General features: G+C 48.5%; 1 protein-coding gene across 1 annotated transcript in view; it reads right to left on the bottom strand.

The window, feature by feature from the left end:
* ELN (elastin) overlaps window positions 1–16,051 on the bottom strand; it is a 208,687-nt gene that overhangs the window by 30,604 nt on the left and 162,032 nt on the right. The window contains exons 29-31 of the mRNA XM_029613541.1: window positions 6,685–6,714; window positions 4,145–4,177; window positions 2,712–2,744 (exon numbers count right to left, since the gene is read on the bottom strand). Coding sequence (XP_029469401.1) covers window positions 2,712–2,744; window positions 4,145–4,177; window positions 6,685–6,714 — 96 coding nt within the window. The remainder of the gene's footprint in view (window positions 1–2,711; window positions 2,745–4,144; window positions 4,178–6,684; window positions 6,715–16,051) is intronic.

Raw genomic sequence — 16,051 nt, 5'->3', positions numbered from 1 at the left:
GGCTGAATCTGAGGCCGCTATCCCCAGCCAAGGTTCTGATCAAATCATAGAGGGTATCAGCTATGAAGACAAGACTAGTCTCTAGTCTCTCTGCCTCGCTTGCCGTTAGGCCCTCACTTCTGTTGCCCAGCAGGATCCGCTGAGCCCAGCATAAAAATGACCCCGCCATAAATCTACTAGAAATAGCCACCCATAAGTCCAGGGCTGCCACTTCAAAGGACTGATTGAGATTTATCTCAGTCTTTCTATCCTGGACATCCTTAAGAGCAGTATTCCCCCCTACTGGGATCGTTGTCCTCTTTGTCACAGCAGAGACTATCGCATCCACCTTGGGGAACTTCAACTGATTTACTGTCTCTTCAGGGAGAAGGTAAAGCTTTGTTATTGTCCTGCCTATCTTAAGCCCTGTGTCCGGAGTCTCTCACTCTACCAATACCAGGACTTAGTAACCCTGTGGAATGGAAAAGCCTTGGCAGGACTTCTGAGCCCTTCCAAAATATATGGCCTTCACCATCTGGGATGGGGGCAGCCTGCGCCTCCGCTATTCGCAAATCCGCCAGTGCCTCAGTTATCAGAACTGACAGCTCTTCTAAACAGCTTGATCACTCTGGGATCATCATCTTCCACACTGGGGATTTCACCCTGCTCCAGTGGAGCAACCTCTGCCTCGCTGCCATCCTCAGCCCTGAGGTCCTGAAGGGATTTTGTCCCCAAAGCAATAGAAGCCACTTTGACCTTCATTCTAGCCTTCTTGGGCTGGGAAGATACTCTGGGCAGAGAAGGGAACCCTGAAAGACCAGAGCCAGATCTTGAAGAAATGGCTCCCTGCCTGATCAAAAGGCCTGGTGCATCAGCACAACAAACTCAAGGAAGAAAGCCATCATGGACAACTGAACTTCGCCAGTCTAGATTGACCCAGAACTCCTGATCTCCCGCGAGACACTGAGCCTCCCCCCCCCCCCCCCCCCACACACACACACAGGAGACAGTACTGGAGGCTCTGGGAACATGTGTCCCTTCTCGGGCTGGGGCCTGAAATGGTCGTCGTTCCCTTCTTACTGGCTCTCTCACATCAGGCTTGATATAGGGCAGGGCTTTCGAAACAATCGCAGATCCCTCCACACCCTGCTGTGTTTGGAAAGAGGATCTCTCTCTCTTTCTCCATCCCCGTGATACAGCTCTGGCACAGAACTGCTGCTGAAACAGGCCTGCGGTGACCGCCACAGGAGAGGCAATGCTTCCCGTGCTCCGAGGGAGAGGCCACGCTGAGGTGGCAAAAGCCCTTGCTTGAACCTACACAACGAACTTACAGTACCTCCCCATCCCCTCTACTACCAAATGCCCTTTGCTAAAACCAGGCCAAGGTGGTAAAGTCAGCAGAGCTTCCTGTTACCAAACAACCTTCAAACTGTCAGCCTTTTTTTTTCAAGCTACAGCAGAAAAAAAGGTGAAAGAAGGGTCTTACTGCTGACGTCTGGATCTTTAGGGCACAGTTCACCACAAAAACAGCCTTATTAATGATGCAAACTAGTTGATCAGGTTTGAACTCATGCAATTGGACACGGGAGTAATTTTCCCTAACCCGATCAAGTAAGTGCCTTTTCAGCACATTTGAATCTATTCAGGTGTTTCAGCGATTCCACTGGCAATCGATTCTGTGAGACTACGGCAGCCCCTTGGGATCGGCCGGCGAGCTCTGTCTTCCCTGGAATCGTAGCATCAACACCCGGGGAAATCCTCTCATGTCACTGGTGGAGGCGCATAACATTCTCATTTTTCTTTGTAACGACTCTTTTCGGGTCTCAGACCGCTTAGGGTAAAGTGAAAAGCTGGGTAGTTGCATTTTTCCTTTGTGCTTGCATTTCCCTTGGAAACTTGCTCTTCTCAGCTGGGCCGCTCTAGTGGTTAAAGGCGCAGCTGGTCTCTGCTAGAGGCGGATTGTAAGTGCCTTTTGCACAAATAAATAAGCAAGCAAGCTCTTCTACTACCTGAAACCTATACTTGATGTGGAATGGGTTTTTCCCTACCCCACATGCGTTTCTCTTTTTTCCCCACAGCTGCTATCCATGCCTTTTTCAGGACTGCCTTAGAGTGTGCATCAGTGGTCAGGGGTCCGTGGCAGCTCTGTGGCTTACCGCTCACACATATTTAGAGGGCGATGTTCCAAGCCACTTAACCCGGCTGAACAGTGACATTTACCCCTATAAGATGGCTTGGCTAAAACCTCTCCAGGCACCGGCTTCCATGGTGCATGTAATTTTAGCCGGGTTACAAGAGAGGTGTTCCCATGGGTGAGTTTAGACCGGGGAGAAGAACGGCACGCGTACGTGCGATCTTCCAAATTTCCATGAACTATTTTGCCCCACGCCGGGCCACTTGCACAATTACCAGATGCAGAGCATGCGGTGGTCAATGAACCCACTTTGACGGCTGCTGATTTTTGAAGGGGGTCCAATGTGCATCATTTCCCTTTGAAAGGTGACTGCAATGTGCGCAGAGAACATTGACCCCCCCCCCCCCCCCCTCAATGTTTAAAATCCCCTCCCGGACAAACTGAGATACTGGAATTGGAGGCGCAAACACAGCTCTTCCTGAGCCGATGTCGGACCTCATCACGTAGTCACTGCCCTGCTATCCACTGGACAGAACATTCCCCAGGCCAATGCACTAAATCAGAAAACAAAAAGCTAGAAAATGGAGGGGTGACCAACCTGCTCCCGGCAGTCCCCCGACACCGACTCCGACTGCGGGAGAAGAGAAGACAGGAAGTGTTAGATCTGAGCCAGCAGGGCAGGCAGCGGGAGACTCCACAGGACCAATGTGAAGGGTATTCAAAGAAGCCCTGCAGGACCTTTCATGATCACCCAGGCCACTTCTTCAGGAAAAAAAAAAAAAGAATCCACCTGCTAAACTCATTGAAGGGGCATTTCCAGCATGGTCTGCCCCTTTTAAAGGTCGTTCTGGCTTGCAGACTTGCGGCTGGGGGTGGCTACAGAAAGTGCTGCGGTGCCAGCCTGCTCCGGGAAATAAGAAGAAAGTAACATGGAGGATCACCGGGCCAATGGCAGTCCTTGGCACTGCTCTACGGGCGATCCGGGTTTGATTCCCAGCCCAGCTCCTGGTCCTTGAGCTGGCCCGATGTGGAAAGGCTGCAGGGGGCAACATTCGCAGCCCCGGGAGCCTGCTCCAGCCATCGTGCCACGCTAAGGCCCTACTGACTGACTGCCACTGCCCGGAGCGGCGATCTGTGCCTCTCAGTCAGAATTTCACCCCTCTGCGAAGGCTGGGCTGGGTGACAGAGGGGAAAACAGGGGAGGGGGCGCTCAGGGCAGTTGTGAATGAAGGTGGGTGGCATTTTAGCTCGGTAACAGCACGCTTTGCTAGCGCTGGAAATCCAAAGGAGTAAGGAGGAGGCTAAGTCCATGGCCTGCTGCCCAGCTAGGAAGAACCCCCCTCCATTCTCAGCCATCAAACCAAGCCCCAGACAGGGCATGGGGAAAGAAAGCATGCAAGCTCTCCCATCCTGCCTGGCCTTTGTATTTTCTCTGATAAACATTAGGGATGTGAATCGTGCTTCTGACGATTGAAAATATCGTACGATATTTTCAAAATCGTCAGAAATCGGGGGCTCCCCGAAACCGATAGGAAAACCCCACAAAATTGTTCGTGGGGTTCTCTTATCGTTTTGGGGGAAGGCGGGAAAAACGGCACACCAAAACAATCCCTAAACCCACCCCGACCCTTTAAAACTGATCCCTTAGCTTCCCCCACCCTCCCGAACCCCCCCCAAAACTTTTTACAAGTACCTGGTAGTCCAGTGGAAGAACCGGGAGCGATCTCCTGCTCTCGGGTCGTCGGCTGCCACTATTAAAAATGGCGCCGATGGCCCTTTGCCCTTACCATGTGACAGGGTATCCATGCCATTGGCCGGCCCCTGTCACATGGTAGGAGTAATGGACGGCCAGTGCCATCTTTAAAAGTTCTGACTTATGACTCTGACTTATGTCTCTGCAGTAGAGCTCTGATCACCTTTTCTGCCTGGTTGTGACTTCTCCCGGCTGACAGCTCATGGTACCCTGCCTCTTCCTATTGCAATTCATTTCAAAGGCAGCATGCAAAACAAATACACAGCAGAATGACAAACCTCCTGTTGGCAGTCCTCCTGCACCGATCCCGACTGCAAGAGAGAGAAGACAGGCAGAGTTAACAGGAAGTTAATTGAGCAGACTACAAGGGCCTTATGGTCCCTATCTGTCCTCACGTTCTACGTTTGCACCCTGGCAAATACTGAACCTCATAGGCAGCACAGAGAAATCACAGCACCACGTAGTCACTTCATTGGCAGAAAGTGCCAGCTTGCCAAACTGGGTCGGGCCAGTGGTAAGCAGCAGCCACTAGGAGGAAGTACAGAAGGAACAGGGCATGGGTGCAGCGGTTCACCTGCTGTCACACCCGTCTGGTTTCTGGAGCCATGACCTTATGGCTTATGTTAAATGACCTGCAAATGATCTCCTCCAAACATCTGCCTATTCCCTTTTCGAACCCAGTTACATCCTGTCTCCACAACGTCCTGTGCTGATGATTCCAGCGAGTTAAAGTCCGCGCCACGTGAAGACGCACCTTCCTTTTGCTTTAAACCTGATGCCCGACAGTTTCCGTGTCTGCCCCCTGGTTCACGGTGAATCGTAATCCCATATTCCTCACCCCTCTCCTGATTTTGTAAACCTCTGTGGATAAAGTAGCGTGCTTTGTTTATTGACCTTCATTTCCACGTAACCCTCCATCCTATCTCTCCTCAGTCATCTCTTTTCCATCTCTTGCTCTCTGCGTGTTTCCTCGTAGGGAGTTGTTTCGTACCCTCTAAAATCCGCAGCCTTGGTTCCATGCGAAGAGCGATTGATCGGATCTTTCTCCTGTCTGCATGTTCCGCTTTTTGGCTCCCTCTTCTAACGTTTGAAGGGCAGGGTCCTAATTCCACCAAACTCGGTGTGGCACTAGGGTCGTTGGGGAGACATTAGACTTGTTTCAGCTTTCGATAGAGAGGGGAGGAGAGGGCAGGAAATTCAGGTGCAAGTGACCCCGTGCTCTTTGCGTCCATGGCAAGTTTCACAGTGAAAGTACCTTTTAAGAATTGGTGCAAAGCCATAGGTAAAAAAAAAAAAAAGTACGCATGGTCTTTTGCCCCAGTGCGGATGGTTTAAAATCCCTCCCCCCATTGAATACAAGTTTTAAAAGGAATCTATGCGCTTAATCATGGAATTAGGCATCTAGATCCCTGGGTTTCAACCTCGCCCTGCCCAGAGAAGCTTGGCATAGCCATGCAGTTCCACGATGCAGCTGTCATCACTTGGCGTGCTTGGCTGGGGGAGAAAACTACGTGGCGTACGATCGCATTTTCAATGCCATGTGCATAGTTTCTCCTCGGGAATCCCAAATGTGCAATAAACGCAGGGGCAAAGTGCGCAGGTGTTGTTGAACTCACACTTCCTTAGGTAACTTTAAAGAGAAGCTCCTCGGGTAGCTTTTTTTTTTTTTTTTTTTAATTGCATACAGGTACCTGGGTATAAAAAAAAACAGTACCCAGCCTGCTAGGCAGCGTTGTGAAACCTGTCCCCCCCCGTAATGATCAGCTCGTCACCTTCCTCCATTGTCGATCAATGACCATCAGGCCCTGTCACTTTTACCTATTTATTTCAACTCGATTAACCGCGTCCCAGAAACACTCTCAAAGTTGGCACAATAAAAATACAAATACCTTTCAACCAATACTTTTCCTCTTAGCCCATAACAACTTGGTTTGATTAAGAGCCTTTGTTGAAAGCTTTTTGAAGATACAAATGCACGATATCAGCTGTATGCCCTTTATCCCCATGCTCGTGGACACTGGCAGAGACCACCACCAGATTAGGTATGGCATAGTCTTCTGTAGAATTAACCATCAGCAGCCATGGATCCTTTCTGGGCTGTGATACTCCTTAGTGGCCCAACAGAAGAATAATCTAAAGTTGGCACAGTACCTGAGCTTCTGAGACCGCATAGGCCTTACTTTATCTGCCCCCCCTCCCCTACACACATACAAACACAGACACACACACACCTGACACCACACACACACAAGGTTCAGGGGAACCTCCCCCCTCCCTTAACACACACACACACACACACATACATACACACACACACCTGACACCACACACACACACACACATACACACACACACATACACACATGGTGCAGAGGAACCTCTCATTCCCCTGACACCACACATATACACACACACACACACACACACACAGTGCTGGGGAAACAGATTCGCCACCTCTACAGGAAAGGATTATCTATTCAGAGTACTCAATTCATGGTAGCAGGAGAACATCAGTAAATTAAAATTAAACTGGAGGTTTTTTTTTTTAACAGGACAATGATACTGGTACACAGCTACACGCCAGCGAAAAGTGCCGATCCAGTGATTCTGAGCTCTTTGTCATGTCTGGGGGTTGGGGCAGAATCTTTCTCCTAGTGCTTCAGAATTGGCTAGAGATGCTCAGTGTTTCTTGGCGGTCTCCTGGTTTATCCCACAGAGACAGCATCTAGGAGATCAGTATAAGGCTCAATGCAACAAGACAATCGGAACCTAATCAGCTGTGTAACTACGTATGGAAATAGAAAACAGAGTCACATACCTCCGGGCAGTCCCCCTACTCCGACCCCGACTGCAGGAGAGAGAATAAAAAAAAAAAAGGGTGTTAGACCTGCCTCAGCAAAGAAAGATAATTACAGACAGGGTAATTTTATAACCCCCCCCTGCATAAGGCTAAAGCCTGCAGATGCTTTTTAGTTTCAAAACCATTTATGTGCATTAAATCTGCTTTGAAAATCTGTGGGTTCACACTAGGTGCGCGCATGGACATACACGTACAACGTGGACATTCACGAGCAGGTGTAACTTTGTGCCTGTAGATTTATGGGCGTGCCTTTGAAAATCGAAAGCATGCATGTCAATTTTCTTGCCCAGAACGCTTACTTCAACTGCGGATAAAAGTCCATGTGAAATCAGGCTCTGCACACACGTTTACACGTTGAACCCCCAGGTTGATTTTCAAAGTGTAATTTACGTGCATAAAACAGGGTTTTGTGAGAATAAAGCAGTTTGGAAATCAATCCTTAAAAGGCATCATCTTGTAACAGTCCACACAAGAAAGCTGGCAAAAATACATAAGTTACACGTTTTTAAAGCAAACTTACAAGCGTATGTTCGCTTTGAAAATGATCCCCACCCAAACAAACCCGTACACATGCACACCTGCTAATTTGTACCTAGAAATGTTTTAAGGAGATTTGCGTGCATGTTTTTGAAAATCCAAAAGTATGCCCACAGGTCCAAATGCTCCCTTCTCTGTACTCCCCCCCAGGAAACACCTCCGCTCATTCCAGAAAAAGTTACGCGCATATAGGACACGGGCGTGGAAGTTTACACATGGAACAGTTTATAACAAGCCATTTCAGCGGGGAAAGTGCTGTTTTATCCCCGGAAGTGCCTTTGAAAATTACCCTGGAAGGAGATCACTTTCAGATGGATTAAAGTCTGCAGCTTCCTTGTACGTTTTATGCATGTACTTTTGCTTTGAAAATTATCCCAGTAAAACTGCCTAGACACATTTTACGCACTAAAAGGGTAATTTTCAAAGGAGTTCCATGTGCAAATATAACACACTATCGTAACCATTTTCAAAAGCCCATTTACCCATGTAAAGTTGTCCCAGATTTGTGCAATGCACTGCCTCTGGAATTGAGGGAGGAGAAAGATCTGAAGCAGTTTAGGAAAAAGCTGAAGACATGGTTCATGTGAAAAGCTTTTTCAAGGGATTATCTATTAATCTGCTAATTGAGATCTAGTGAAGTTCGTTTTGATTCTGTATATTGTTTTACTGTTTTTATTGTTTTAATATATGTACATCGCTTTGGGTAATTTTTAATAAAAACAAATAAAAAATGTCATTAAATATAAATTAAGAAAGAAAGAAGTGCACTTTATGGGGGAAAATCTATGGACAATTAAATGGCATATGTTGTAGCTATTTTCAAAAGCCCACTTACGGGTCGATACAGTAAAAATCGCGGGAGAGCAGGCAAGCGCCTGCTCTCCCGGCGCGCGCACAGGCCACTCTCCTATGTGCGCGATTCAGTCAATTTATTTAAATTAGGGCCCACGGTAAAAAGAGGCGCTAGAGACACTAGCGTGTCCCTAGCGCCCTTTTTGGACAGGAGTGGTGGCTGTCAGCGAGTTTGACAGCCGACGTTCAATTTTGCTGGCGTCGGTTCTTACACCCGCTGACAGCCACAGGTTCGGAAACCGGACGCCAGCAAAACTGAGCATCCAGTTTTCATATTAAGTCGAAGGGTGCACAGAAAAGCAGTTTTTACTGCTTTTCTGTGCACTTCCCTGGCACCGGCAGAAATTAATGCCTACCTTTGGGTAGGCGCTAATTTCTTAAAGTAAAATGTGCGGCTTGGCTGCACATTTTACTTACTGTATCGCGCGGGAATGACTAATAGGGCCATCAACATGCATTTGCATGTTGCGGGCGCTATTAGTCTCAGGGGGGTTGGACGTGCGTTTTCGACGCGCTATCACCCCTTACTGAATAAGGGGTAATGCTAGCACGTCGAAAACACGCGTCCAAATGCCGGTTAACAGTGCACTCCACCGGAGCACACTGTACTGTATCGGCCTGTTTCACGGGTAAAGTGCATTTACACGTGCAAAACCCAACTTCAAGGGTGGAAATGCTTTTTAAAAACAGGCCCATAAGTTTTACAAATAAAAAAACACATGGAGTGAATTTTCAATAGGGGCTTTGCATTTTGAATTTTTATGATTATTTTTTTGTACATCGCTTAGATTCATGTTAAGCGATTCACCAATTCTAATAAAGATAAAGAAATGACTTTCAGAACAAGGCAGGTCCACACGGGTTTTCATGTGATCGCGCAGAAAAGTAAGAACGCATGAAATGAGAGTGTTTGGGGCATGGTTTAGACATCTGCGCTCACTTCGGTATTTTCTAACGAATGTATACGTGTATGTCATCAAGAATGCGCGAATGCTTTTAAACCTGCTCTTTACTGCGCCAAATTCAACCCTTCCTTTTCTTTTTAGCCCTGGTGTATGCGTGCTGGCTTCTGGTGGTGAGTGGAGAGGGCACCTTGGTAGGAGTGTAGGGAGAGTGTGTGGGGTGCTAAATGTGAAATCATTGTCCTTGACCAGTGAGTATTTTTTGGCGTCTCTTGGTATTTGATTTGTGAGTCTATCTTTGTGTCTGATCCAGGGTTTGCTTTTCTTGTTGGAGGGGCCTTTCAGTGGATGTCACAGGTTTTCTGAGAGTGTGTATGTGTCTGCATGACTGGGGCTGCCCAGGGATGTGTGTGTGTGTGTGTGTTGTGAGTGGGGCTGCATTGGAGGTTGTGTGAGTGAGGCTAACTGAGGCTGTGTGTTATGTGTTTGTATGGGTGTGAGTGGGGCTAATTGGGACTGCCTGGGTGTGTGTGTGTATGTAAGTGGAGCTGACTGGATAAAGGCCGAAGGAACTGCCTGGGGGGGTTGTGTGTTTGTGTGTGAGTGAGGCTGACTGGGACTGCCTGGGTGGTTGGGAAGACTGGGGCTGCCTGGGTTTCTGAGCTGTGGTAAAGTGTCAGACAAAATGAGTAGTATTATCTTGTGGACACTCAGCAACATTTGAGGAGGGAGAGAGAACAGAGGAGGAGGAAGAGGAGGTACCCCCTTACAGAGAGTATACAGGACCAGGTCACAGTTTTTGGATCTGTCTGAGGAGCAAGAATTGTGCAGGTTCATGTTCAACAAGACAAACCATATTATACCTATGGCAGCAGTTAGAGGAGGACCTGTGCCTTTCCACTCAGAGAGGCTATTGCCTTGCCAGTACATCTCAAGGATACTACAGCCCTGGCCTTTTTTAACCACTGGCACCTTCCAGACACGCCTAGAGGTCACGACAGGCATAAGCCAATCAGTCACTTCTCTATGTGTAGATCAGTTTCTAGCAGCATTTCTCAGGAAAACACATCAGCATATATCTTTCCCAGTGCTAGTCACTCAGGAACAACACCAAATGATGACCGATTTGTACCAAATTGAATGTTTCCCCTTCCTTTTTGAGGCTATTGATTGCCAATGCATGGCTATAAGGCCACCTGCAGGCAGCAAGGGTCACATTCCGCAACCACAAGGGCTTCCACGCCCTCAACATGCAGATAGCATGCAATGCCAAGAGGATCATCATGGATGTAGTGCCCAGGTTTCTGGCATGAAGCCTACATCCTCTCACAGTCAGGAATTCATGACCACTTCCATGACCACATCACCAGGGCTCCCTCTACAACTACTCTGCAACTAACCGCTGAACTTTTCTCTCCCTTTGTCTTTAGGTGGTCTTACAGTTTTGGCCTGCTCCAGCCTTTACCATGGGCCTGCCACCCAGCTAACTAGCTTGTAATATCTCTCTCTCCTTCTCACTGCCTCCTCACCAACAGGTGAGAGAGGATATCCACTTGAAACCTGGTTCTTGATCCCCCTTGCACACCCAGAGATCAGGGGGATGACTTCTCCACAACCCAACAAAGGTCTATGACATCTTTTTAGTCTCCTGCATGCTCCATAACCTTGCCAAAACCTGTGACATGCCTCTACCAGAGGGGGACGATGCTGAACTTACCATGCTCAATGAGGAAGAGGAAGAGGAAGAGGAGGCAAACGACATGGGAGAGGAGGAATGGGAGGAGATGCAGTACCAGACTCACCACCAGGCAGTGTATGAAAAGACCACTCTGATTCAATGACATTTTACCACTGATTGCGCATTTATTAGCAAGTGTATGGACATATATGTACATTGGACATGGATTATTTTTTCTGGGACATCCTCTCCGTTTGTAGGGGGGTGCCACTGTTATCTTCAACTGGTCTAGTCTTGTGCTTCAGCGAAGGAGCATATAATCACTGCTAAGTCTTCCCTCAAAGGCTACATACATGGAAGGCAGTGGCAAGGGGAGAGAGCTACTGTATATGAGGCCCCCAGAGGCAAGAGAGGCTTCTAAGAAGTTAGGTTTGGGGGGGAGAGGGGGACAGAGAAAAACAGATTGGCAGTTCTGGTTTGATGGACCTCTTCAGAGGGCATGGGACACGAGGAAATTACACTGCCCACAGAGACTGGAACAAACCTTTGTGTCTACTGAGGAAGGACACATCCTTAATGGGAGGAACCATCCATGGAGATAGTAGAGCCATGGTTGGAGGAGGCATCCATGGAGATAGTAGAGCCATGGTGGGAAGAGGCATCCATGGAGATAGTAGAGCCATGGTGGGAAGAGGCATCCATGGAGATAGTAGAGCCATGGTGGGAGGATGCATCCATGGAGATAGTAGAGCCATGGTGGGAGGAGGCATCCATGGAGATAGTAGAGCCATGGTGGGAAGAGGCATCCATGGAGATAGTAGAGCCATGGTGGGAGGAGGCATCCTTGGAGATAGTAGAGCCATGGTGGGAAGAGGCATCTATGGTGATGTCAGGCATGCAGGGAGATGTTCAAAACTTACTGGTAATCCTGCAGTTGTGGGAGATTGAAATCATGACAGTGGAGTTACTGCAGGGGGAGACAGCATCCAAGGGACCGGTGGCTGACAAGGAATGAGCCATGTTGGTTGTGGCTACCCTGGAGAAATTCACTGAAGCATCTCCTTCAAAACATTGCCAAATGCTATTCATTTCCTCCCACAGTACCTGTTAATTCTGTGAAACTACTCTTGCAACACTTCTTTTAAGCTCTGCATTTCCTGTTGCAAGCCAACAAGGAGGTCCACCTCTGGAGCCTGGAAAATAGGCTTCCGCAGCAGAAGTCCTCTGCTGCTAAGCAGTTTGGAGGATAAGCAATGAGAACAGAACTTAAATACTCTCATAGGCACCAAATGGTTGCATAATTATACATAGATGGGGTTGGAACTAGGCACAAAAAAATGTACACTTGTACATTGATAAAACAGAAAGTAATAAATCACCCGGTACCTATATACACATTCTTTTTTCAGATCTACACGTGTACAAGGTCCCTTGTTATTTTTTGGTCGACATAAAATCTTCTACATATTTGGGTGTAGAGTTGCCTTATGTGCTAGATAATTTATGTGAGAAATCCAAGACATATGTGGATTACTGACCTTATTATCTTGAACCCTTTTCCAGTATGACATTGTTCCTAACTCTTCACCTCTGTGGCAGGTATTGTAGTGGAGATAGTGTGGCTCTTCATTCACCATAAGTCTCTCATCTGTGTTTTCTTGTATATCAGAAGCCTTCAGAGTATTTTTGTCCTGCAGGTACTGTAGTTCTCTGTTTCCTGCGCCCACCATAGTTGTTAATGTATATGTCTGTGCCTGTGCCGGGAAGCTGGTGTGGCTACAGCCACTTGAGACCTTGCATCAGGCAATTTCACTTAAGACTATCAAGGGCTTCTTTGTGTGGGTCCTTCTCCATTATAGGAGGCCAGATGGGGGAGGTAACGAGATAGTGGTTAACTCTAAGAATCCCAGATAGCTTACAGTTGTTTGCTTTTCCAAGAAAAGCCTTCACAAACTCCTTTTGCCTACGCGTCAGATTGAAGATGGGAGCTCTCGAGAAATTACTGGAAAGGCTAGCAGACTTTCATTGGCATGTGGAGCTTCCTGCGACTTTTGTGTTGGAAAGGCGATGAATGGATTCAGAGCTGTGAGCTGAGACCCTTGTGGTGGAAAGCTGACCCTCTACCTGGTTGGTGAAGCAATGTATGCAAAGTGACGATGAGAATTGGGCCTCTAGTAACGTTAGCCATAGCCACCATAGTATAAGACAGGATACTGGGCCTTTGGATGTCCTTAATATTTCCAGCATTCGGGAGATTGGGGTGGATGATTAGAACTTGATGCACACCTGTATGACATCTCTTCTATCCTGGAAGGTTTCCTGTTGGGGAAAAGGACAGTTTTATTCAGCGCTTTGTCTTCTCTTTGTGTGATGGTGGTTGTGATTTTGCAGTCAAGATGTTACCATCTGAAGGCTGTCTCTGTGTTTGTGGTTTTACTTTACACAGAACTCAGGCACACAGAGGAGGTAAGCCCTAAAAGAAGACAAATAGCTCTATAGTGTTATATCATTACAACAAGGCATTCAGGAAAGCTTTGCCTAGACTTGACACCGTTCTAATCTGGAGCAGACCTGAGGCTGCTGATAGGGTAGCAGAGAGGCTATTGGAATGACCAAGATGCATAGCTGCATGAAGGCCAGTGTGTGTGTGAGTGAGTGCAGATGGATGTCCTGAAAGAGACTTGACTGTGGGGTGACACGACTTATAAAAGAATCATCCAGACCCAAAAGATAACCAATATAAAATGTTTATTATTCTTAATCAACATATAAATAAGTATCTATCAGAAACAAAAAACGGGGAGGGAAAGGAAATTCTAGGGACATATCTATATACAGAACTGAAAAGGCCCCAGGAACCTCAGGAGAACAGGTCCTGATAAGCTTAGAGGGCTGGGGGCGCTATGGGTGGGCACATGCCAACCAGCTCAAGGGTAACAGCGTGCCCTTCCACCACCGCCACCAGCCTCCCTGGGGTTGGTTCCCATGTGGTCAACCGCTTCCACCATCCTCAGAACAGCGGCTCCTGTAGGCTGTGAGAGACTGGGCCTCTGGGCTAGCAGCAGGTGCTCCTGCCACAGAACCAGCCTCCACAGCCATGGGATGTTGCCCTGAGTCAGAGGCAAGCTGTCCCCCATCATGCTCACCTCTCTCCCCCAACAACGGGAAGATACCTTCAGGACCTTTGTCCTGAGGTTCCATGGGAAAACTGCAAGGAAGCCCTATTTGGGGAGGGGGGGGGAGAGGGGTTGAGGAGGGACAAGATTGGTAGGCTGAAAGTTTGGGGCAACGAGTGGGGGAGCAGCTCGGAGAGACATCCGGGGCTGCCTTGTTGGGAGGTGTGTTTGGGTGGGCTGGTACAACTGGTGGTGGCGGAGGTGGATGACTCTCTGCAGCTGGCACCACAGCTACATCAGCAGGAGGAGCCGGTTCGTCTCCTCCTCCTCCTTGTCAGAGGAGGAACTGGTGTTATCTGTAAAAAGAAAAAAGCGTGAGGCAAGCTGTTAGCTGGTATGAAAGGGGGTGTGATATGGAGCTTCATAAAAAATAGTGGGTTCCATTTATGGGCGAGAAAGGGATGTGATCCAACCGGTGGGACTCCCATCTGCTCTGCGTCTCATATATAGGAGCTAATAGAAGCAGAGATTTCTGTACAGTTGTACAACATGGTGACCACTTAAGTGTGGCCTGGAGGGAGGCCCTGTGGCAGGACAGTAGTTTGCCTTGGGTTCCAAACCCTCTGTGGTCATGATGCTGCCACTAGGCAAAAGGACCTTACTGGAAGGGAGGCACATTTTAGCGCTCTCATTAACACCCTAATAACACTGATAGTTGGGCCTATGACTGCAGTTAGATTAATGCCTCATTGCAATGCAGCCGTGAACCAGGAATTCTGCCTGGCCCACCATTCCATGCATGGTTGCCTATGTTTCCTAGATAGGTGGTGCTTAATGCGCAGGACGGATTACTTAAAGCTGCCGGCTGAGTCAGAGTTTGATTGGTTTGCAGGGTTATAGTGGGGTATGTGATGGAAGCGGCACGTAGGAAGACAAGGTTGACAGCCCCCCCCCCCCCCCCCCAGATGGGTGCTGTGTGAACTTACCTCTGGCCCCCTCCTGCCTCATGTGCAGCTGCTCTAGCCATTCCCTCTCCAAGCAATGCAGCTTCCGGGTCTTCTTCTTGAGGTCCTCAATCTGTACAGATGAGGAGGGTAAAAAATATGCTCTTAGTTGTATGATGCTGGTTCTGTGACAGCCACAATGGCAGGTTTCCGTTCGTGCCAGCTGTCCCTTGGCCTGTCCTATCAGTGGCTCTTCACTGTCCTCCTGACCTCTACATGTTCTGTTAGGTCCCCCACCCCCACCAGCCCTGTCACTTTTAGGCTGACAGCTGTAGCCTTGGCTGCTCTGCGCCCTGTGCCACCACACCTGGAGTTTTTCCTACTGCCATAAAGGCCTTGGTGCTGTCCGTTGAAGGTCTTTGCAGGACTATCCCGCTCCCACAGCTCTGGATATGGGGCGGCACACTGCCCCAGGGTTTCACTGTGTCAGGGAACTCTCGAAACATTTCCTCTGGCTTCTGTGAAAAACAGAATACCGCATGCAAGAGCCTGCACCTAAGCCATGAAGATTTGCACCTGCACCCTGGTTGCCCTCTATTTCCCTTTAGGCACTTACCTCCCGGGGGGTAGGAGGTTCTGCGACTGTACTCAAGCGTCAGGCTCTGCCAGGTCTGGCTCGTCCGGTGCACATTTTCGCTGGACCACCCTCGGATGGAGAAGAGGATATCCTCGCTGACCACTAATAATTCATCCATGCGGGAGGGATGCCATTGTGGAATGAGCCCGCCCCGTGCAACCGGAAGTATGCGCTCGTGCGGAACAGTGCGCACTCGGGCTTGGGTTCCCAGAGTAGACACAAAATAGTATGCACACAAACCAGCACGCGTGTGCTCTGCAGGAGCGGAGACATGTGTATATTAAACCCTGCATAGATGGCTTGGCGCGGAGTTTAAAACACTGGAGCTAATCTCTGCGGACTCCGACGTGCGCATAGACGGGGCTACGTGGACAGGTTTGAAAGAAAGGCTCCCTGCATGTCAGTCCAATCCCTGCTCAGACGCCGAGCCCAGAATGCCTCTCCGATACTTGGGAGTGGTGTAAAAACTCTTACACTCTGTTACTTTAGGGGAGAAGGTTACAGCAACGTTGTGGGCATTTTTTTTTTTTTGCTTCAGATCCCATCCTCTCTCATTGTAACAAATCAGTCTTCTCCTTTGTTGCAGGATAATTGTGAGGGCCCCCATCTCATGCCATGCAATGCCTGAGAAGGGCGGGGTCTACGTGCGCGTGTGTGTA

The sequence above is a fragment of the Rhinatrema bivittatum genome, chromosome 8, assembly GCF_901001135.1.
Source record: "Rhinatrema bivittatum chromosome 8, aRhiBiv1.1, whole genome shotgun sequence".
NCBI classification, from domain to species: Eukaryota; Metazoa; Chordata; class Amphibia; order Gymnophiona; family Rhinatrematidae; genus Rhinatrema; species Rhinatrema bivittatum.
Note: the sequence above shows the minus strand (reverse complement) of the source record. Positions and strands in the feature narration are given on the sequence as shown.